The sequence below is a fragment of the Podarcis vaucheri genome (assembly GCF_965113315.1).
Source record: "Podarcis vaucheri genome assembly, chromosome: 12".
Classification (NCBI taxonomy): Eukaryota; Metazoa; Chordata; class Lepidosauria; order Squamata; family Lacertidae; genus Podarcis; species Podarcis vaucheri.
Window position 1 is genome coordinate 38,139,529 of NC_138750.1, and position 23,308 is coordinate 38,162,836.

The window sequence follows — 23,308 nt, forward strand, 5'->3', positions numbered from 1 at the left end:
AGAATTAGTGCAAAGTACTTTGTGAATGTACCAGGTTGCCATATTAAAACAGACTGAAAACTAAAGGCCCATCTATAAGGATAGAAAATGGACACAATTCTAATTGTTTCTGTTTTCATAAACTCTATTATAGCTGCTTTTATAGATAATTGCACACTGAACTCCTACAAACCTATGTTACACAAATGAAATATTTATTCTGGTGTAACACATTACATGTTTGTACAAGAATGTCAACAACAAAAAATTTGCACCCATCTCTGGGTCTACATTGTTACAGCCAAGTAGACAATAACCGTACAATAAAATTCAGTAGAACCTCAAATTTAAGTATTATTCAAATTTAAATATCATTCAGCTGTATCTATCAGCTACAGTTAACAAGTAACACTTAAATTAATAATTAAAAAATGAAATCATTTGCCACATTTTAAGCACAATAAAAAAGTTTCTTACAATTATGGAAAACAAATGTTACAAATGTCATTTCAAATGTTTTAAATGCATGTAAATGATATTTTGAAAGCACACATGGACTATATTAAGCAGTGGTACAGCGTTATAGTGCATTGTAATGAGATAAATTAAGTTATATTAATTTTCAGAAGAAACTAATAAGATAAATACTTGAAACTCTCAAAAAATATATATAGACCAAAAATATATCGATCAGCCATTCATTTTTAGGCTGTGAAATAATTTATTATATGGCTTATACCCCAATCCAAAACCTCTTACATCGGCACAGGCTCCACTGAAAAATTAGGAGAGGTGTTCATACAATGGCCCAGTTAGAAATATTTATCTTGATTCAATAAACCATAGTTTATTGTACTGAGAATGAGTGCTGCAACTTGTGACTGTGTTTTCTCATCCTTTCTCTTGTGCATCATAATGGAAACCTGGGGTTTATTAAACCAGTTACCTATTACACCCATACCAGGTAGCTGTGGTTTAATATCTGATTACAAACCAGGAAGGCATATTGGTTTGCAGCCAGAGATTTAACTTCCTAGTTCAGATGTAGTGGTGAAATAGTTTAACAAGCTTTGGAAATTCCCGTTGAGGCATATGAGAGAAGCAAAGAAGGAAGGAGAAGAAGAGACCATGGAGAGACAATTATTGTTTTCAGTGCATTAAACAATTATTTATTTGGAATGAAATTGTTAACATCAGAATTGGATCAATGTCTTCCAAGATCTGTGTATGGCCAAGACATATACACATAGACAACAAAATATGAATATTTGGAGAAAAGCTTGATCTGCTGAGTATTTCAGTAAGTAGTAGCATTTATACAGCACAAGCTGGCTTGGGCCAATAAACATTGAAAATACTGGATTGTGGTTGTGTGCATTTTATAATTACTATTTTATAATTACTGTAGATTGCAGGATCTGAGCCACAGTGAATTTAATAAAATGGAGTGCAATTCTGCATCTTAAATGCATGCTTGTAAGGCTTATTTGCATGAAAAGGACCTGCATGCATTCAAGTGGGTTGAAAATTGCTCCGTGAATAGTCAGATCAATTAATGTGTCAAAACCCTATATGCAGCATAAATCTTTTAATAGTACTCTTCTTTGATTTTATCCAAAAATACAATTTTATTAATATACCTATCTTAAATAAATTTTAAAATAAAATAATATCTATGGTATTATATAAAACCTTTTGAAAAATAATTCAAGATAGCATTTTCCTTAAGACATTTTTGTGGCTCGAATTGAATATGACATAACGCTGCCATTAAAGATTTTACACCCACATGCTAAATACCATTTGGGATTCAGAGCTCTGAACTTGCAGTGGTGTTATCATGTTTAAGGGCGATACTTCATACATAAGGGTATATGCACACATACAGAGTATGGCACATATTAAGAGCACCACTCACAAGCAGAGAATGGGAATCCCCTGCATATATGGGAATAAGCATATGATTACATCCACACCATACATTCAACACATGGCTTTCCCCAGAGGATCCTGGGAACTGGAGCTCACCCCTCACAGAACTACAGTTCCCAGCACCCTTAACAAACTACAGGTTTCTTTACAAGAAACATGTGGATGTGACTGATGTAAGAATGTATGCATGTGGTCCTTGGACAAACTTCAAAAGCCCTCTACGAGTCATTAGTATATACTTCTGCAAGAGAAGTATTAGAAAAAAGGGGGGTCAACCTAGTTTTGGCTCTGTTCCTGCCCATACGGCATATAGCCCCTACAAGTTACCCCAGAGAGAGTACAGCCCTTGACAAAAAAACTAGAATTAGTACATCCATTGGTTTCAATGGGAAGAATTAAATTACATGGTCCATAAAAGTGCTCCATTGTGGTGATGGTTCTTCAGTAAGTGCAAGCAACGGAACCAACAAACCCCAGGTCTGCCCTTGAGCTGGAAATGGCAGTCTGGTGTCTGTGGTTACCATAGGTGCATTTCTGCTCAGGTGCTATTATAAGTGCATCTTGGCCAGAAACAGGGCAGCACGGATTCATTCTCTTTGTCAGGGTAAGAAACCTTTGCCCTTCTGATGCTGCTGAACAGAAACTCCCATCGGCCTTAGCAAGCATGGCCAATGGCGAGGGACTATGGGAGTTGGGACATTTGAAGGGCCACAGGTTCCCTAACCTTGCATTAAACTATTCCACTGTTAGCAGATAGTCCCATTTATTTTGGTGTAGCGCATCTTATATTTGCACAGCATTTAATGATCAGGTTGCTAGGCACTTCCTGCCCCCCCCCATGCTAAGCAACAAGTCCTAATTTTCAATTTATTTTATATATTTGAATAAAAGTGGCAAAGGAATTAGTACCACCTGTGAAGTAACAATGGTTGCAATGAATTATTGTGGATTTAAACACTGCAAGTAGAAAATCAATCCTGATGAAAACTGGTGTCAATGGAAGTCTTTATCCCCAATGCTAACAGATGGGGAGGGGAGGCAAGATTTTAAGTGGGATTGTGGCTGGGAAGCAAAGGGTTAAACCTCCATGTGCTGTGTTCCATTAAAAAACCCCTCCCTGTCTGCTATTAAACAAGAGCCCTATAATACTCTCCAGTGTCATATTCGGTGCTATAATTAGTTTAGCCCTCAATACTTTCGTTTACTATAATCTAGCTAGACTCCCACTAAACACAAATATTTGCACAAATAGTGTATCATAAAAACACAGACATCTACCTTGCATTCTTCGTTTGGGGCCCTAGAGAAAATTTAACAAGTGAAGGGAATTTTTGTTTTGGACATTTATTTGACCATTTATGCTGGCTTCAATTGGTAATAGCAGAAACTAACTAGTGAAGCTACTTGAAGTTTAGCAAAATAGTAAACAAAATTCTCGTGGATGGATTCAACTAGGTACTCCCCCTAGTGGATGTCTGGTAGTGCAACAGGGTTCTCCCCCTTCACCCCATGCCCCCCATGGCTCTGGGTTGTGTGTGTGCTGACAGAACAATTGCCATAGCACTACAATGAATTCCTACCTAAGTGTAATTCAAAAATTTTAGGAACCTAGGACTAAAGTTTCAGAGTGGAACTTCAGGTGTAAGGTATCATAATTATTAACAAGGTGTTAAAACTATGAAGATTTCGTTTTAGCACATTCATTGCAGAAGATGATTTTGTTTTTCACACACAAACAATATATCCTTTGTGCGATGTAAAGCATTTAAAAAAGATATTTAGTCTGTAACAAATTATGAATAACCAATGGACTCCCCCCCCCATAGTCACACAAAAATAGTTATTCCCCCCCCCCAATTATGCTAAACACGTTAAAATCTTTCTGAGCTTATTGTTCCAAAGGCCTTAATCCAGAGATAGGTGGAATCAAGAAGGCATTGTACATGACGGAGCTGGCCAACGTGGTGCCCTTCAGATGTTGCTGGACTGTGCCTTGCTCCTCCCCTGACCATTAGCCATCCTGACTGCGGGTTATGGGAACTGAATTCCAACAACATCTGGAAGGCACCATGTTCTCTATCTCTGGCATATGTCTACTGTGAGCACAGAGAAAGCACTTGCAGTAGTACTGTCAGTGTTCACGGGTCTGCATCCTTCTTATTTAAGGGTGCTGCAGAGTCCTAGTCAGATGCAGCTATGATTCAGTGGCTCTGCACCCACATATCTACCGGTTAGTCACAGACAGAGATCTTAAGTGCATGGAAGGCTTACAAACTGTCCATTTTTGTCTATTTTTAGCAGCCTCCGGCCTGCCGTTATACATGTAAAACAGGTATCCCACTTTCATAGTGCCCTTACTGCAAGTGTGTTAAGCGCGACTGTGAAATATCTATTATTTGTAATTCTGAGCCAAATAAATACAGTCATACCTCGGGATGAATACATTTCAGCTTAAATATTTTCAGGTTGCGCTCCACAGCAACTCAGAAGTAACGGAGCGCGTTACTTCCGGGTTTCGCCACTCGTGCATGCGCAGATGCTCAAAATGACGTCATGCGGCGAAACACGATCCGCACGGACGCATCTTATGTTCGCTTCAGGATGTGAACGAGGCTCCGGAACGGATCGCGTTCGCATCCAGAGGTACCACTGTATAAGCATTGGCTTTAATAAAATAAGCAGTGTGCTGGAAGTCAGGCTATAGCATTAGACAAACTGTGATATTCTTGCTGACAATAAAGATGTCTGCAAAAGATGGACTGAAGTTTGGTTTTGTGATAAATTGTGCAAAATGCATATAGGATACAGTCCAGCAAAAGTTGAAGCTGCCCACGTCCTACTGGAAAGAATGGAAACTGAAGTTTCCAGCTGAGTCCCATGGATTATGGATGTGGGTAAGGGCAACAGAACTCTCCCCCGGCCTAGTGCCTTTCACCCAATTGCTCTTCTCTCAGCTGAGCTCACTTCCAGTACTGGAGGCTCAGTGCAGAAGAAATGTGCCGGGAATGAGAAGCAAAATGCAAGTAAGCCATGGGCAGAGAAAGCTCTACCAGCCCCCATATTTTCTTTCCTTAAAAAACAAACACAAAAAACAAGACTCTTTTCCCTCCCCCAAAATTTATGCGATTGAACAAGATCTGGGTTTAGCAAATCAGTCTGCTGCCATAATGTCTAGTTTGGTCTATTAATGCCCCTTACTTTCATTTCATCGTCCACTAGTGCTCGTGCCAACTTAGGTAGTAATCTACCTAGCAGAAACCAGCAGTCTTTTAAGACCATGGATTTGAGCACAGTTATAAATAGCTGGCTTTGTAAGGTTTGATCTTGCAATTTCAAAACACTACTGAACATGTAAACAAAGGGTAAAGACTATGGCAGCCTTATCGAAAGCTGGAAAACAACTATATACTTCAAAATATATGGAAATAGGGCAGCTGCAGCTTCTCTGGTCCCCTCATTCACCATGTCATGGCTGGCTTTGGCTGAAAAGTGTGCTGGGAAAAGTGGGCCCCTTCCTCTGTCAGTGTGAATTTATTGGCTGTGATGGCAGTGCTTCCAATGGTGTCCAAGTCCCACCGGAAACAAGGGAGCAAATGCTTGCAAATGTGGGTAAGGTTGAAGAAAGCTCTCTCCTGCAGCCTTTCCTCCATTGGCCACCAGTTAAGTCTTCCACAATGCCCCAGAGCAATGCTAACTTGTGCATTATGGGATGTGCATTAAAAGGTTGGCAAGATCCACCTGCTTGGTGCTCCTCAGAGTGTAGAAACAGGAATTTGTTTCAGGGGAACCAAATTCAGCAGTGATTCTTGGGGCAGGTGCTTACACCACTCCTCCAACCTACCATAATGGATCAAGGCTCCAGGCATGGCATACAGCAAGCAGGAAAGGAGGTAGATAGCTGGGCCAGGGAAGGAAAGGGCAGGACTTATCTTTTGTAACATTAATAGATTTAAAGGAAAATGACTGTTCTCCAGCGTTGAATTTGGCAGCCTAAGGGAAGACAGCTGTAACATTATGCATGGTGCAATGCTAAGAATCTTCACTCTCATATAAACCCCATGGAGTTCAATGGTATTTATCCTCTGGTCAGCATGCTTAATAAACCCAAGTGTGGCAGAAGAGGTTTGAGAACGCACTTTCTCTGCCCAGACAGCAAATCTTCAGAATGCAGGGATGTGCTCAAAGACATTTACGCCACATTAAAAATGTTATGTCTGCATTGACCAACACTGCCCACTTCCTAATAGTTTATAGCATATCATCACTTGTTTCCCACAGGTTTCAGTCTACAGTAAAGCTTCTATGAACTACATCACTTTGAAAGGACAATGCTGACAAAGGCGATAGCGTCATTGTGGACTCACATGATAGTAACCCTTTCTGGCGAGGGATGTGAACCAGTTCCACTTCCATCTTCCATAAATTGTCTTCTTTCCCATCCTCTTCTTATCCGCCTCAATTTCCTGCTTATGCACGGCAGGAGCAAAAATACCTTACCCAGAATTACTGTGCATGGCAAGACAAGTGCAAGAACAAAATTTGGCGGTGTGTAAAATCTGTAGTATTGTTCCTCAAAGGCTCTTTTCCACCCATAAATTAACACATGGAAAGTACTTATGAGCAGAGCGACGTATCCAAGAGTAGACTTTGAAGATATTGGGGGGGGGGGAGGAAACAGATACAAATTAAGACTCTGGAAACCCAATTAGCAGACAAAGCTAATAAACTAAAATTTCTGAAAAAGACTGAGTTAAAATCAGCACACGTTGCAAGTACATTTTATCTGCCTGGCCTTCAAAAAGGTTGAACAAGGGTCAGTTCAGGACATGGGTATTAAAAAATACAACGAGCTCGCTTTCAGGATTCTGGTTTAATAAAAAGGTCTTTTTTATTTTTTTATTTTACTGTGATGGCCCAATATGTATTCTGATTTTTCAAATTAAGTTCTGCAGAGGAAAACTGAAAAAGCAGCTCAGAATATGAGAAGGAGCATCCAGAATGCTCCACTGACATTTTCGAAGGTCTCTAGGGGCAGAAACCTTTTGCTGGATGAGCAGACTGTGTGAGATTTGCTGGACTGGTAACGAGCCTGGGAGAAAAGGGATGAAAGAGGCTGCTCACTTGAATCAGCAGGTATGGTTGCATAGAAAAAGGCAACAAAAAGCAGTATCAGAAAGATACTGCCAGATATCTTTAGTGATACACATCACAGCTTCCAGCCCTTCCTGGGATTTGCTGGTGCTTAGTGTCCTCAGCGGAGATGTGTTGGTTTGTCATATCAGTGTAATGCAGTAGAATTGTGGATAATATTTTAAAACTGTGTAAGTCTTGAAAAGAACTGCTTAAAGCCTCAACTGCTTATCTCAAACACATTTTGGGTGAAAAAAAATTCAAGGAAATGTCCTTTGACCAAGCATTTCTTAGACTTGGAATTCTTGTGAAGTCAATTTACCAGAATGAAAAAATAAAGAACACTGCCTTACAGTGTACTCTTACACGTAGTTACTTGGAAGGAAACATTCCAGGGCCGCTTTTGCTAAGTATTAGCATTTAGGAACTTGTTGACATTTCTGGAGCAATCCTGTTAGATATCAACATTGAAATGCCTTCTGATAGATTAGCTTCTAATATCGGGTTTTGCTACAATACACACCTGGATAAAACTGAATTCCCTCCAGTTTAACGACCTGTTTACTGAAGGAATAGAAGTTACAGCCAACAGAGAAAGCAGCCCCAGGCTCATTATTCCAAAGGAGACATACATTTCAATCCGCCAGACTTCTTCCTCATTCCATGTATTCTCAACATCCGCATGGACCTGAAGAAAGAGGATGAGAAATTTTTAGAACACGGAACACATTTGTACAAGAGGAGTTTTCATTCATTCTGGAGACTTGATGGGTTTCTAAGTGTGCCTGGTGGACTGTCCAGAAGCTGGGGGGAAGCTGGTCAGTGACTGTGAGGAGGCATTCATGCCCTTAATAGGCCTGACCCTTCCTACAACTAGGAGGAGGAGAATAAACTATGCAAAATGGAAAACAGATGCAAATCTGAGTGATTTATGCAGATCTCAGAATTCAGTGCTTAGGGGCTTGTTAACAATCTCTTGGAACAGATGCTACACTGAAGCTAAGCAGGCCTAGACTTGATCAGTAACCTGAACGGAAGACCACTGGGAACCCCATTGAGAATCACCGTCTCCAAGTTATTTTCCTTACCTGTTGATAAGCCATATTCAGGAACAAGTACCGTTCGGACCTCCTCATGGGCAAGCAGAGGCTGTAAACCACGTGCACCGTTGCAAAGAAAAAGCTAAGCAGTCCAAGCTGTTTCCTACACTGCAACCAGCTCTCTAACCAAGGTGGAAATCGCCTGTACTTAGTGCCAGAATAAAGTTGATAAGCAGCTGCCAGCAGCCCTGATAAATACACTAGAGACAATAAAGTGATAGCAACAACTGGCAATGTCTTATTCACGATCTCAATAGGAATCTTGTAGAAATCACTCTGCTGGTTCCTCACGTAAGGATGAATTACATCTCGGATGAATGAATAGATGAAGAAGAAGGTGGCCAGGCTGACAGCCACTATTACTGGTCCTTTCCACAGTGTGAACAACCGAAGAGGCAAATTTTCAATCTCCCTTGCAGATGATAAAGCGCCCAAATCAAGAGGAATGAAGCTGAGTTGACGGGCAAGTTCCATAACTTGATGTCGAGCTTGAAAATTGTTACTACATATGTAGACCTTCAAAAAAACAACACACACACACACACACATTATTATTGTGTACCAACATAAGGATGAATTCAACAGCTGCAATGGACTGAATTCATGTCCTCCAGATGTGGCTGTACCACAATGACCATCAGTCCCAGCCAGAATGGCAAAAATGGGAGTTCAACAACATCTGGCAGGCACCCCATTGGCTACTCCTAAACGTATGGTCAAACTGCAGCAGATGCTACTAGCAGATAAAAAGTTAAATGCATAAATGATTTTATATGTTTAATTCGTTTTCATTCATTCATTGTTGTCAGCAAGGTCATGATTTTCACCTTACTTATGTTTCCAGTGACATAACTGAATGTTACAATGATGAAACTAGGGAGTTCTCTCATTTTGTTTTCTAGAAAGCATTGTATGGAAAACTAAAGCATTCTCTGCAGCCAGCTGCTTCTGGTCAAATGTTGTCTGGAGCACTGATGGAATTATTCTGTGATAGTTGACCAAACAAATTATTTCAGAACCAGATATTCCATTTCCCCAAGCTTTTTCCTTTAGAAAAAAATTAAATTGTATGTTTTACATACCATTTTACATATGGTTTTATTATAGTGTAAATAGTTTTGGGATGCCTCAAGTGAAGGGATTCAATAATAATAATAATAATAATAATAATAATAATAATAATAATAATAATAGTAATATCATTTTAGCTCTGTGAGCCACCCAGAAAACTCTGTTGTTGGATGGTCAGTACTGCAGCAATAACAGTAATGATGATGATGCTTTGGCATCCTTGTGTGATGTTCTTCCTCAATTCAAGCTCAGCAGCACTGATGACTGTTTACAAGCTAGCATACTGAGCAATGTTTACTCTCAGTGCTGGAACAAATATTGAGATTGGCAAGACAGTCACAGCTATTCCAACCACTATTTTCATTCCGCTTTTTTAAAAAGACATAAATGCATAGCTTACCTGTCTGCTAGCATCTTTGGGTCCTAACTGCAGTGCCCAGGCTGAGATAACGTTGAATCCTTTGACAACAAAAGAATCTTGGAAAAGTGACTGCAAGTATTCTGCATTAGATTCTGGATACTGGTTAACTCTCATGTTATTGCTGACATCTACAAGGATTTTACCAACAAGCAGATGTTTGAGGTCCCACAAAGCAGCATAGTGTTCTCTGTGTATAGCAACAAAAATCATATTTGCTTTTGCTACAGCATCTTCGTGATGAGTGACATCAACCACATGTGGAAAGAACTCAGCAGCAAACTTAGGGTTTCTGCTTCCTATGACCACATGGTACCCACACCTAATAAGCCTAATGGTCAGTGATTTTGCAAAATCTCCACTTCCAATTATGCCTATTGTGACCTTGCTGGTGTCCTTGATACCGTTTACACCATTTGGCAAGAAAGTTTCATTTAAAGATTTGGGACTTCCCATCATAGAAATTGATTCCATAACTCAACAGGATGAGATTAGAGGGCAATTTTCTAAAAGAAAACAGAGAGGAAACACACGTAGTTAATATGAACCCATTAACACATCCTGCATTGTGAAATATTTCTCTCCCTACTTTCACACATTCCTCTACAAGCCAGGCAATTGTGTTCTAGCACTAGATGAAATTAAAACAAAAAACCTGATTACTGTACATATGATGGCTTGGATTCTAAGCCATAAATAGATTTGTTTATTGAATTGGGTTTTCCCATCTAACTCTTCCCACTAAGACCTCCCCACATCCCCTGATGATTCACTCCAGCAGAACCTTCTAGAACACAATGGAATTCTCCTCCCCTGTAAGCAGGTACAAGCAGAAGGCACCTCCCCCCCCCCGCCACAACCCCTATGTTTATAGAGTGGGGGAAACTAATTTAGGCTGCATGCCTAAACATGGCCATAATCAAAAGTGCAGTAGACTGGCTCTACACACATTCACACACCCCTCTCCATCCTTCATCCTGACAAGCAAGAGGCATCATCAAGGTTCAAGGACATATTCCACATTCCAGCCAGGCAGAAACACTTGGGTTGAGAAACAGGGCCAGATTGGGGGTCTGGCCCATGGAGGAGTTCTGAGGGCCTGGATGGCTGCCCCTTGGCCTGAGTTTCCCCAATCCAGGTCTACACAGAGAAAACCACCTCCATAAATAGCAAAAGAATTCAGTAGACATCAATAAGGGAGAACACACATCTTTCAAAGATGCTTGGCAGAATCCATAAAAGATCTGAAATATATGACCCGAGAGAACATTCCCTACAGAATTCTTGAGCTTGAACAAATTTATGTCTTCATTGGAAAGCTGAGATTCTGCAGGCACACATTTGTCTGCCAAAGTGTCACCCACCGTTGCAAATTGTGTGAATCTTTGTCAACCACAGCTGGCGAAGAATTCAGTCACTACTTCTCATATTCATTTCCTTTTCTGTAACATAAGAATGACAACCATCCAAGCAACCACAACAGCACACCAATACAAACATTGTGTAGCAGTTATAAAGCCTGGCAGGACATTCCCCCTCATAAATATGCTTGCTGTGTTGCAGGATGACGCCTTGTGCTTTTCCATTGTTAACAATGGAAACAATCTGCACTTAGGATTGTGGCCTAAGGCGGTGTGCCATTCTGATGCTGAAGCAGACCCACAGCACTATTCCACACTGAAGATACTGGCGTAGCCCATGCTAACACAGAACAGTGTATATATAGAACAAAGCACACATTGTGTACTGGTGCATCTGAACCAAAGCATAGGATATACTATAATAATGTATAAATAAATAATGTGATAAACTGAAAGTTGGTACTATTTCAGACCTTATTTATGTTTACTGGTATTCCATGGCTACCAAAGTAGGGCAACGACCTAATTCAAGTTGATTAATTGTACAAGATTTAAGTTGCAGACCTACATAAATTTACACGGGAGCAAATCCTGTTGAATTTAGTGGGATATACTTCCAAATAAACTTTCATAGAATTGAATTGATAGTCTGCCTAAAATTGCATGAGAAAAAGCAGTAGCTCTAAAGAAAAAAACATAGATGGTGCACAGCCATCAGACATTATCTTAGAAGAGGCATTACCCCTTCTCTAATACACTCCATGCAATCAATTGTTGTAAGGGGACGCGGGTGGCGCTGTGGGCTAAAGCCTCAGCGCCTAGGGCTTGCCGATCGAAAGGTCGGCGGTTCGAATCCCCGCGGCGGGGTGCGCTCCCACTGCTCGGTCCCAGCGCCTGCCAACCTAGCAGTTCGAAAGCACCCCCGGGGGCAAGTAGATAAATAGGTACCGCTTACCAGCGGGAAGGTAAACGGCGTTCCGTGTGCGGCTCTGGCTCGCCAGAGCAGCGTTGTCACGCTGGCCACGTGACCCGGAAGTGTCTCCGGACAGCGCTGGCCCCCGGCCTCTAGATGTGACATGGGCGCACAAACCCCAGAGTCTGTCAAGACTGGCCCGTTCGGGCAGGGGTACCTTTACCTTTACCTTTAATCAATTGTTGTAATTTTTAAAAAAATGTGCTGCCCTATTAATGAGGAGAAGGTTATTAATTTTATTTAACATGTTTCTAAACTGCTTTTTATGCTTGGTAATCCTCCCAAGGCACTCCCAGAGCAATCAATAAAACAATATAGTAACATTGCACAGAAATACTATCACTATATTTAAAAAATCAGCAGCATATAAATAAACTGAGTAAAGCATCGGTGTGTTAGTCAATCAAAATCTAACTGATTAATTGACTAAATGTTACAGCCGTACATTAAAGGAATTTTGTATGCCATTCTACTTCTTCCAGGAATTTATATATTCATTTGTCTAGGAAAATAAAATGTAGAAGGAAGCATATGTAAAAATAAACAAATAAAATTTTAAGGGAAACTGCAAAGGCAAAGGCAACAAAACCTTAAACCAAGTGCCAAATGGCATGTAGGATTGTGATAAGGGAAAAACCCACAATTTCTTAACTCTGAAAATCTATATTTTTAAAAAGTCATTTTATTACTGAAATAACTTGCTAGCAGTTGTTGTGCTTTACTAATTCTGAGGAAATGATTCACTCTTAAATGTGAGTTGCAAATCCAGCAGGAATTGGTCAACAACTATTTTAGCCAAAGCAAACTAAGGAAAAAAGATTTGTGTGTCCTGGAAATGTGATTCACTCATGCAAATGACGAGATTGCATCCTATTTTTTTGTATTTAAATCTCAAAAGGTACATTGTGAAACACCCCAGCTATTTGGTAACATTTCTTTTACGAGAAATGGGCTACTTTTAACATTAAAAGAGGCCAGGGAATTGAATATTGAGCATTCACTTCATTTTCCATGCTCTTTGAACTAGTTAAGAAACCTAAACAGAAACTTAAAATTTCCACTGTTTACCATAGAGCTTATACTCAGATCCCAAATACACTGCTCAGAAAAAAGGCCAACATTTCCAAACCTTAGTTGCCAAAGGCTTTATATCATAACTCTGAAACAAGAATCCCAATTTCGAATTTCTCTTTTAAATACTGAAATCTTAATCCTTTTGTCAGCTGCCAGAACGTCACAGTAGAAAAAATTGCACTGTCTTCAGTGTTTGACATGCCACTTTTTAAGTTCAATAAAATAAGGGAAGGGTGGTCAAATACTGCTATGCTTGGGAAAGCAATGAGGCCATTGGGTGGGTGGGTGATGTGTTGATGTACTTAAGATGCTGCTCATTGGGTGCTTAGCATGACTGTATAAACTGCCATCATAGTACAACACGGGCGGGACATTGTAGCCTTCCATATTGATGTTGTTGTTGGGACTCCCATCAGAACTGGATAATGGTCAGAGCAGTGGCGTATTGGTGCCCATTGAGAATGATAGTGTGGAAGCAAGGGAGGCCAATGATGAGTGGAGCCAGGACCACAGAACCAACTAATTCTGGATTTGCTCCCAGTGGGAAATTTAAAATGATGGTTGTAGCTTATTGCTGGTGGTGGTGGGTGGGTAGCCTGTGGCTGGGTGAGACCCACAGTTGTAAAGAGAGGATCAGAACTGCTGAAAGCCTTCTCAAACCTGGAGTTGGCCCTGTGAGCTATGAACAGATGCTTTTGGAAAATTACCTTGTTGGTTCTCATATGCAAATCAGCTCCCGGTTTCTGATGCCAGCAGAGATCAGAGCGCAGCCTGTGAAGAATAAAAACAGGGTCTTAAAAGGCTCATTCCTTGCAAGTTGTGTACAGCAAGGCTTTAATGGTAGAAGTCCAAATTTCTGATGATTTATTTTCTTCTAATGATCTTGCATCTGACTCCCAATGGGACAGGATGGTTTTCTTAGAAGTCTAGAATTGCAGGCGAACCTGGCATGAACCAGAAATCATTTCCCCTAAGTTTTCAGGCTAGCACCACAAACCTTGTGCAGAGCCACGTGCAAAGTAAGTGGCTTGGGGGGATGGAGTCAAATGCAAAAGACAATTTGGCGGCCAAATATTAACTGCATGACATGATATTATATAAGCCAACATCTGAGTTACTACAGATCAGTGTTTTCAGTTTGGGTGGTAGCTTTTTGCTGTTTCTATTGTTCCACAACTGGGAAACTCTTGATGATCTATTTTGAGTAATCGGGTCTACCAGTAAATTAAATCTACTCCCTGCCCACTCTAGTCATAAACAAAACTGTCAAAAGCTATAAAGCACTCTAGAAACTTTAAACAGTTCTCCCATTTTTTGAAAAAAACCTGCAACCTTAAAAGTGTTTAACCCAGAAAAAATCCTGCTTCAACTTTTATGCATGATTTGACCTGGCTATCCTTTACAAATCTATGAACATTTCAAGTCACTGAAAAGCTGTATACTTTTCAGAGTATACTTTTCAAAGTTTTGAGCTTGGGGTTGAAAATGGACTACAACAGGATTAAAATTCCAGGAACAATGACTCTTCTCCAATTGCCCCACACTGATACCGTGGTATTCATCTGAGAATGCATAGATTTTTTAAAAATCCAGATAAACGCTTCAAAAGGAACATCAGGTCACTGAACTATTAAGAACAAGAGATGTTCTTCCTGTTCCAATGCATTTGTTCGGCAGTGCATTCGGCTATAAATTTAGATTACATAATTTTAGTCAGGACTGATTTTTAATCCAACAATGTCCTAATTTTCCACCTTTTTCTCTTCCACCAGAAGAATATGGAACCAGGGATGGCAGTGAAGCAGAAAGGGGAAACAAACTGAAGTAACAGAAATGATAAGGTGGGGGGGGGGGGAGAACATAAAAAATGATGGTCTGGACAAATGGAAGCTGGAAAAGTAAAATTTATCTGTACTATTGCCATGTGCAACTAATAATTCAAAGATCTTTCAGTAAAATTCAAGTCTATCTCCTACTATATATTTGCCTAAAGTTGTCATCATGCACCTTGGTCACTGTCTGATAGATGACATTGAGAACTACAGCATGACAATAGCTCTTGGAGAGCTGCTGTGGCCTTTGCAGTAGCACTGGAGAAGCTGTGGAGGAAGTCACAACAGCCTGTGTCAGTTCCTCAGCAACCGCTCTACAGCTGCCCCCCCCCTCACCAATGATGCTGTTTCAACCTCAGCAGCAGCAGAAGGCACAGAGGAAGGAAGCAGTGGGTGAGCAGGATGGAGCCATCCTGGCCTGTCATGACTGTTCCTCCATGGCACCCCTGGACCACCTGCCACCCTTCCCTCCTCCTTGTGCAAGAAGGTCTAAGGGGATGTGGGCGAGTGGGAGACTTGGCAAGCCCTAGGTCAGTGGGGAAAGTTGGTTTGGCAAGGTCTAGAAGGCACTGGGGGCTTTGGTGAGGTGGGGGCAGATGGGGGTTGGTATTCCTTTGGACCTCCAACACTGGGTAAGGGACAAAGGAAAAGCAGGGGGAGAGCTGCAAAAGGCTGAAAGGATTAGTGCAGCGTAGGCTTTCCCACCTGTCCCACTTCAACCTCCAATGTTGGGATTTGGGCAAGTGAGTGGAACAGACCACCTGCCAATCATGTGGCATCACATGTGATTGACATGCAGGTTGCCCTTCCCACCTAAGTTGGCCCCTGGGGTGGAAACCATAAAAGATTATCCAGCTCTGGTCTAATGGGTGGGAGTTGGCAAGGTCTTGTGGGGGGGGGGGTTCTGAGGGGTGCAGTGGGACAGAGTTGTAGGTAGGGTTGGCTGGCAGGGATGGAGCCCCAAGTCCTTCTATAAAATCTGTGGTCTCATAGTGAACCATGACTCATATTTAACCAAGGTTTTATTACAGTCAAGAGGTATATAAATCTTGTGAAATACAAACAAATAAAAAATTAGCATGGATTCAGGGACATCTACTTTTTGTAACCATATCTTTGTATGGTGCTATGGCTTCTGCTGTGACCTACTGGCTGAAGCATGCTTGACCAGGCTATTTGCCAAGTTGCTTCTATCAGCAGTCCTGTTCTGTCCCATAAAATTGAGAAAACAGAGCTAGAGCTCAGGAGTGGTGAGTTGTGTTAATTGGAACACGCTGCCTTTTAGCAGTCTTGTGGTTAGGGACAGGACATCTGGTGTGGATGAGTAATGTCTGATTTATTAAAAAAATGTTAAGCCCAGTAAAGTTGTCTTAACTAATTAGGTGAAGGGTTAAAGCAAACAAAAAAGTGACATGTTTACTTCTACTTGCTTAGCAACTTTACAGGAGCTCAGAATATTAATGGTACAATTAAGTGAGTGGCTAAACTGCATACAATCCTATTATAGCTGGAAAGTGCAGAAAAGACCGCTGTAAAAAGAGGGAGTTTAGCTAATTAGACAGTTGCACAGGTGGGTTACCAAGGTCCGCATGAGTGCCACACCCTTCAAGCAGATGCCCTAGACATGACCACTGAGCTTCTAGGCCAAGGATGGAGAACCTTTTTCCAGACTGAGGGCCCTATTCATTTCTGGACAACCTTCTGGGGCCACATGCCAGTCAGTGGTGAGAACGGACAGTGGCAAAAGTGAGCCTAGCAACAAGTGTAAATTTTACCTTTGTACAGTAGGCTGGTTTATACACATACCAGCCTCTATCCTTCATCCTAGTAAACAAGAATCATTTTCAGAGTTCAAGGACACATTCCAGCAAAAAACAACAACCCTACTCAAGGTGACTGTGAACCAGAGCCAGAGAGGGGCATGACATTGAGATACTGTGTGTGGCTGGGGGCTATTGTGGGGAGAGTCCTCAAGGCCAAATAGGGAGGCTTGGAGGGCCCTGGGCCTGTGTTCATCAACCATCAGGGACACACTACTTATCACTGTGATGTGCACCCTTACCACATGATAAGAAGACTGTGCTAATGAAACTAGGCTATATTATCTGCTGACGTCCAAGTGGCGTCTGCCCATTCTGTTGTCCAACACTCTTTGGCCACCTTTTTCGCCTATGATCCTTGTTTCTCATTTTGTCCCTCCTACCTCCCTGTTTCACTGTTGCTTCCCCCGTGTGAAAACATAAGAGTCGTTATCTCCTCGAGACAGGGAGCAGTCCTCTTCCACTCTCTCTAAAACACCACCCACGTCAACAGGACAAACAAGCAATACCCACTCCTCCATTTGTCTCCCTCTCCACTGACTAATGGTCTCCTGTTCCCTTCAGTGACTCCAGCACTACCTCATTGTTCCTTGCTGCTCCCTATGTGTGCAACTCCAAACCTCAAAACATATACTGTATGATGCTACCTCTCTTTGTTTCCTTCAAATCCCTTGTCAAAGCTCACCTACAAGGCCTAGACTCATCGTGTTAATCCTTATTCTTAAGCATAAGCAAGCTTTAATAATGTGCAAACATGTTTGCCTGAATTCTTCATTCTCTCCCTTTGACTCTCCTTCCCTTGTTTTCCCCCCATGGACGTCTACAAGGCAGGGCACGGGAGGGAATCCCCTGATAAACCTTAATCTTGACCCCCAGCTTTATTTGTCTGTTTTCTTGAGTATGGTAAGTTTCTAGTGCTTGCAGAATCTGAGATATAAGAAGATGAGAAGAGGAAGAGTTTGGATTTGATATCCAGCTTTATCACTACCCAGCGGCTAACAATCTCCTTTCCCTTCCTCCCCCATAACAAACACTCTGTGGGATGAGTGGGGCTAAGAGACTTGAAAGAAGTGTGACTAGCCCAAGGTCACCCAGCAGCTGCATGTGGAGGAGCGGAGACGAGAACCCGGTTCACCAGATTACGAGTCTACCGCTCTTAACCACTACACCACACTGGCAAGCCTTATCCTTCCCGTGAATGACCTTGTTTCCCTCAATGTCTGTTTTAGACTGCAAACGCAACGGAGGCAGGCTCCTATCTGTTCTCTGTACTTTACTATTTATTTTAAGTATTTACATACCATCTTTAAGATCACCTTTCCCCAAGGAACCTCATAATTAAAACAAGTACATTGTTTCAATAGGAAAAAACACACTTAACAAAACATGGCAGATAGCAAACTTTGGAGCCATTTTTTACTAATGTTTAAAATGTTACATTATAAGGTGCCATTTATACAGATTGTGCTTTATAAGCAGCTAATAAAAAATATTAATTCATGTTTCAGAAAAAATAAAAAAAATAAAAAATTCCTTCCTGTAGCACCTTAAAGACCAACTAAGTTAGTTCTTGGTATAAGCTTTCGTGTGCATGCACACTTCTTCAGATACACTGGATACCATGCACACGAAAGCTTATACCAAGAACTAACTTAGTTGGTCTTTAAGGTGCTACAGGAAGGAATTTTTTTATTTTTTTTATTTTGACTATGGCAGACCAACACAGCTACCTATCTGTAACTGTTTCAGAAAAGTTACTGAGTTGGGAGAATCCGCACAGATCACAGTTTAACATTTTACCACATTTCTGCTTTGGAGTAAAGGCCTCTTTGTTAAAATGCAGCAGAAAGATGAGGAGCTTGTGAACCTCCAAGTGTTGCTGACTCCAGCTCCCATCAGCCCCATAGCTCAGAAACATCCCCACCTCTCACTTAGCAAATAAGTACCAACCTACCCTGCCACAGCTCCTTTTATGATTGTATGATGCACTGATTATTTGTTCATGTTCTGGCAATCAGTTGACTATGTGGTTATGTGCACACAGAGGTTAAGTTACCACTTTGTAAATGATTAGTCTTGTCTTTATCCAACCACCACCTATAGAAGCAAAATATAAATGCCTTTGTCTAACTGAGAGGCAACAAGCTTTGAGTCTGGGCACCCATTCCACCCAAGTGATCAATTCTGCAAGTGGCTTTATTCAGAAGGCAGCCACAAAATCCATCTTTAAGGTACAGTGGTACCTCTGGTTAAGAACTTAATTCGTTCTGGAGGTCCGTTCTTAACCTGAAACTGTTCTTAACCTGAGGAACCACTTTAGCTAATGGGGCCTCCTGCTGCCGCCGCGCAATTTCTGTTCTCATCCTGATGTAAAGTTCATAACCCGAGGTACTATTTCTGGGTTAGTGGAGTCTGTAACCTGAAGTGTCTCTAGCCTGAAGTGTCTGTAACCCGAGGTACCACTGTACATGAGTGGGAGAGTACCCTCTGTATTCAATCCAAGCAGCTTTTTCTATTACCTTTAGTGAGGGGCTGTAGCTCAGTGGTATAAGCATCTGCTTTGCATGCAGAAAATCCCCTTCAGTCCCCAGCATCTAGTAGGCCTGGGAATGTCTGTCTGAAAGCTGCTGTCACTCAGTGTTATCAATATGGAGCCCTGCTCATGACCTCTTGCAGCCACCATCCTATTAATTTCATCTCCCTTTCACTTCAGACACTGCGCAGCCTAGGGACACATCCCTTCACCTCTGTGGTTAAATACGCACACACCTCTTGGGCTGTGTTAGAAACTGAAATATGAAAGCTAGGAGCTAAATGGCACCTTAATCCTAGGTTACGGGCGCAACAATGGAATGTCTAGGCATGCTTTTTATAACAAGAATACAAAGCTGAAAATGAATGAACTGCAGCTAAAATACTATGTTCATTTTTCACATGCTCTAGTCCACCCCCTAATATTCTTAAGGGGGTCTCTTCTCCAGACTTCAGAGAGTACCTGGAAGTGGGGAGGCGGAAAAAGGTCCTCCTTTCCTTGCACCCCGCAGTTTTAATCTGAAATCTTAGGCAAAATGTGCCTAGAACAATGGGGGTTTCGAACACTGCTCTTGGGCTAATCAGTTTGTCAACTGCACTTTGTAAAGAAAACGGAAAGGAAAGGACAAGCGACCAAAGGCCTTCTATCAACCTGTAACCCACAGCAACCAGATCCTATAATAATTCCGCTTTGATCGCGCATGCCCTGTGTCCCGTTCCGATAGCGCTGTGCTGCTTTGCCTTTGACTGGCCCGGAAGACGATGGATGTTAGGCAACACGAAGGCTCCAGCTATGTTATTCTTATTGATATATAAAATGAAATTGGGTTACGGGTGGGGTGGGAATCTGGGAATCTGCAGGGATGGCTTGCAATGGGACTGGAAACCGCGCTATTACGCGTTTATAAGGGCCGGGCGTCGAACGCAAACCGGCGCGAAAACGCGCGCGCTCTGCGCTTCGGCGCGCGGCCCGTTCCCACGCCACCCGCGCTCTGCTCGGCCAGGGCTTCCCTGTCCTCCCGCCTGGTTCTCACGCGGGGGCGCCGTGTTAAAAACAACAACAAGCGCAGCCCCCTTCCCGTCCTTCCGGGGTTGCAAGGGCAGGGGCGAAGGCGCCTATGGGTGCCCCCCGCCCCGTCCCGCGCAGCTCACCTCTTGCAGCGCTGGAGTCGCCTCGGCGGATCTCCCTCCCTCTCGCCTCCCGCGCTCCAGCCTGCCTGAAGCTCCCGGCAGAGAGGCGGGCGGGCGGGGAGAGGAGGAGAAGCGCTTCTTCCGTCCCTCCCCCGCCTCGGCCCGGCCTTCCTCGGGATTTTGGTGCTGCCAGCAAGTGGGTCGCGCAGGCCGGGCCAGCCGCGTCTTCCTCGTCCTTTCGCAAGGCACCGAGAGGCGGGGGAAGCGGCGGCGGCGGCGGAGTCACGGGGAGCGAGGGGGGAGCCGCCGCCTTCTCCGTGCGCGCGGCGAGGTGGAAAGAGGCCGGCGTCCCGCTGCTCTTGTCACCCAAGGGCGGGTGGGGGTTGATGGATAACCGCGCAAGGCCCCAAAGGCCTGTTTATTATTAAGGGGATCTCTTTCTTTCTTTTTAAATCCCGACTTTCCGATCCTAACTCGCCCCCCCCCCGCAGAAAACCTCAAGGCAACTAACATCGTTCAAAATAACTGAATAGACACACACACACCGCAAAACCAACCCGCTATTCAAACAATAAATCTAGAGACGGAAGATAGCAGATCCAAATTTCAGAGCAAACAATCCGTGGGCCGTCACGTGTTCGTTCTGTATTAGCATTTTTCCTTATTATTTTCAGCATTCTTTGCCGATAGCAAATACGGAATGAAAACACAAAGAAAAGTAATGCAGCAAAGGGAATTTGCGTATAATAATAAACTTTCCCTTTTTTTACAAGGGGCATGTATAGTATGTAGCTGGGGGCAGCAACGCTGCTCAAGACCAGGGGCTGGAAACCACAGGAGAGAGAGCACACTTGCGCTGGAATCCTGCTTGCAGGTTTGCCACAGGCACCTGGTTGGCCAGAACAGGATGATGGACTAGATGGGCCAGCAGCCTGAACTAGCAGGCTAAATACTGTGGATTTTTAAATGGAAAGTGAAATTTGTGAGTTTGGACCCATTGCGCCAAAAATCAGATGAAGTCATGCCAAAGTGATGTTTTGCACCATCTCCTTGAATAAAAAATGTGCCAGTCATCCAATCTTTGACTAACATCGCTCACTACCCTGAGAACCCTAATGCCAAGTTTGACAACAATATCTCAAGAGGCAGCTGAACCTATGCCAAAAATGAGCAAAGTCATGCCTAAGGCCTCATCCACACTTTTGTTTGTCCCATGATTTTTGTTCTTTTGCTCCACCGCTTTCCTCGGGAAAATCCGTTTACTGCTGAATTGGAACAAATATCGATCGGGTTTTCTGTGGATTGATGGGAGGCAACTTCATCAATTTCTTTTATTTCCTGTATTGTATGTTATTGCATTACAAGTTGCATTCCCTAAAATTCAGACTGTAAAACAATAAAATAAAATACAATATAAAAAGTACAATTGAAAATAAATATAAACACTTAATGCAAATGTGCTACAAACCACCTGAAGCTGGCAGACCACTGGTGGTCCACAGACCAGTTTCAGATGCCTTGCTCTGGCAAATAGCCATGTTTCTCTGAAGCATATTTCTGAGGAAGTCCTAAGGGTCTGTGGTTCAGGTAAGCTATCTTAGATTATATGAAAACATGTCCCTATCTTGACAGTCCCCATCAAATCCATCAGAATTCTTCCAAGACAAATCATAGTTATAGGAACCTCTGAGGGAACAGTTCAGTCAGTAAAGCATGAGACTGTTAATCTCAGGATTGTGGGTTTGAGCCTTGCACTAGGTGAAAGATTAATAATCCTTGCGGTCCCTTCCAACTCTACAATTCTATGTTCTTTTGTATTCTATTGATCCAGAGTCTGTGGCTGCCGTTGTGATTCTAACAGTGCACGTTTGGAAGGAATCACTAATTGCAGTTTATGCAATGGCGGTGGTTGGTGTTCATTGGGACTGGCAGTGCAGAAGGCAAATAGGTCAACAGCCAATGCCAGATGCAGCCAACTAATTCTTGCATTGTCCCTATCCTCCTCCCTATTGAGTTACACAAGGAAAATGCTGAAACTGAGGAGGAGGACGCTGACAGCCAGGGCCACTCCCCAGGCTGGGTGCAAGGGAGAAGGCAGGCAGATAGGGGCTGGCTGACCCTGAGATTGGGGGCGCAGTCTAAAGCCATGAATCTGTGGATAGTGATTTTATACGTATGCCATTCTACGATGACAAACTACAAAGTTATTAGATCAACAGGCATGTTAGGAACGGGTTCTGATTCTGAGCTTTTCAGCATTTTTCTTCCATAAATACATGCTAAGCTGTTTTCTCAGATCAGTTTAAAAACACATGTCTAAATGTTGAAAGGTCCCCAAAATGAGAACACAAATACCCCCCATGATAAAGTGTGCATGGATGAGCTGGATTTGTTTATAGCGCTCATTTAATTTTTAGCTTGTCAGCAATAAAAGGTTTTGAGATTACATTTACGGGGTCATTTATTAACAAGCAAAACAAAAGTGGGCCCCATTACCCTTCACCTTCTGCCATTTTATCTCTCGTAGGCCTTGAACTATTAACCTTTACACTTTTCTCTTTTATGTCCACTTTTGATGTAATGTATTCTCTTTCTCACTATATGTTATCTGGTTTGACCCAGTAATTTTTTTAAAAAATTAAATGAACCTATGCTGCAGTCTTATACTCAATAATTTGTGAGAAAGACCCATTAAAAAAGGCAGGACTTGAGTCAACATGGATGTGGATTCTGCTGCTAGTAAACTATCAGTGATCATAAAATAAAAAGCAAACACAAGAGATGGCTCTGTGGCACATTCACAACCTTTATTTTCTTTATTCATAAACATAATTTAAAGGCTGCCTTTTAAGGTGTAGCCCTCTCCAAGTGGCTTACACAACATAAAACACAGTATGAAAAAAATTACTATAGAAGGAACATTGACATCATTTTTGCAAAATGTGCTACTCAATT

At 42.2% G+C, this 23,308-nt stretch overlaps 1 protein-coding gene across 3 annotated transcripts; it reads right to left on the minus strand.

The window, feature by feature from the left end:
- Nucleotides 1–173: 173 nt before the first annotated feature.
- On the minus strand, nucleotides 174–21,667 carry STEAP2 (STEAP2 metalloreductase). 3 transcript variants are annotated; one of them, XM_082194150.1, is made up of 7 exons: nucleotides 20,899–21,667; nucleotides 13,746–13,809; nucleotides 10,995–11,072; nucleotides 9,613–10,136; nucleotides 8,130–8,657; nucleotides 7,565–7,729; nucleotides 174–6,556 (listed from the first exon to the last, which is right to left on the minus strand). In XM_082194150.1, the coding sequence occupies exons 4-7, from the start codon at nucleotides 10,102–10,104 to the stop codon at nucleotides 6,272–6,274; spliced, it is 1,470 nt and encodes a 489-aa protein (XP_082050276.1). In that variant the 5' UTR covers nucleotides 10,105–10,136; nucleotides 10,995–11,072; nucleotides 13,746–13,809; nucleotides 20,899–21,667; the 3' UTR covers nucleotides 174–6,271. The 3 variants fall into 3 exon arrangements, with proteins under 3 accessions (XP_082050276.1, XP_082050275.1, XP_082050277.1); XM_082194149.1 differs by lacking the exon at nucleotides 20,899–21,667 and adding an exon at nucleotides 20,375–20,653; XM_082194151.1 differs by lacking the exons at nucleotides 10,995–11,072; nucleotides 20,899–21,667 and adding an exon at nucleotides 20,375–20,653.
- Nucleotides 21,668–23,308: the final 1,641 nt, after the last annotated feature.

Excerpts from the sequence above, each read along its gene's own strand:
- STEAP2 (XM_082194150.1), bottom strand. The coding sequence starts at position 10,104 with ATGGAATCAATTTCTATGATGGGAAGTCCCAAATCTTTAAATGAAACT. Across the intron at positions 8,658-9,612 it reads CCAAAGATGCTAGCAGACAG|GTCTACATATGTAGTAACAA; the intron begins GTAAGCTATGCA and ends GTTTTTTTGAAG. Across the intron at positions 7,730-8,129 it reads TGAATATGGCTTATCAACAG|GTCCATGCGGATGTTGAGAA; the intron begins GTAAGGAAAATA and ends CTCTTTCTTCAG.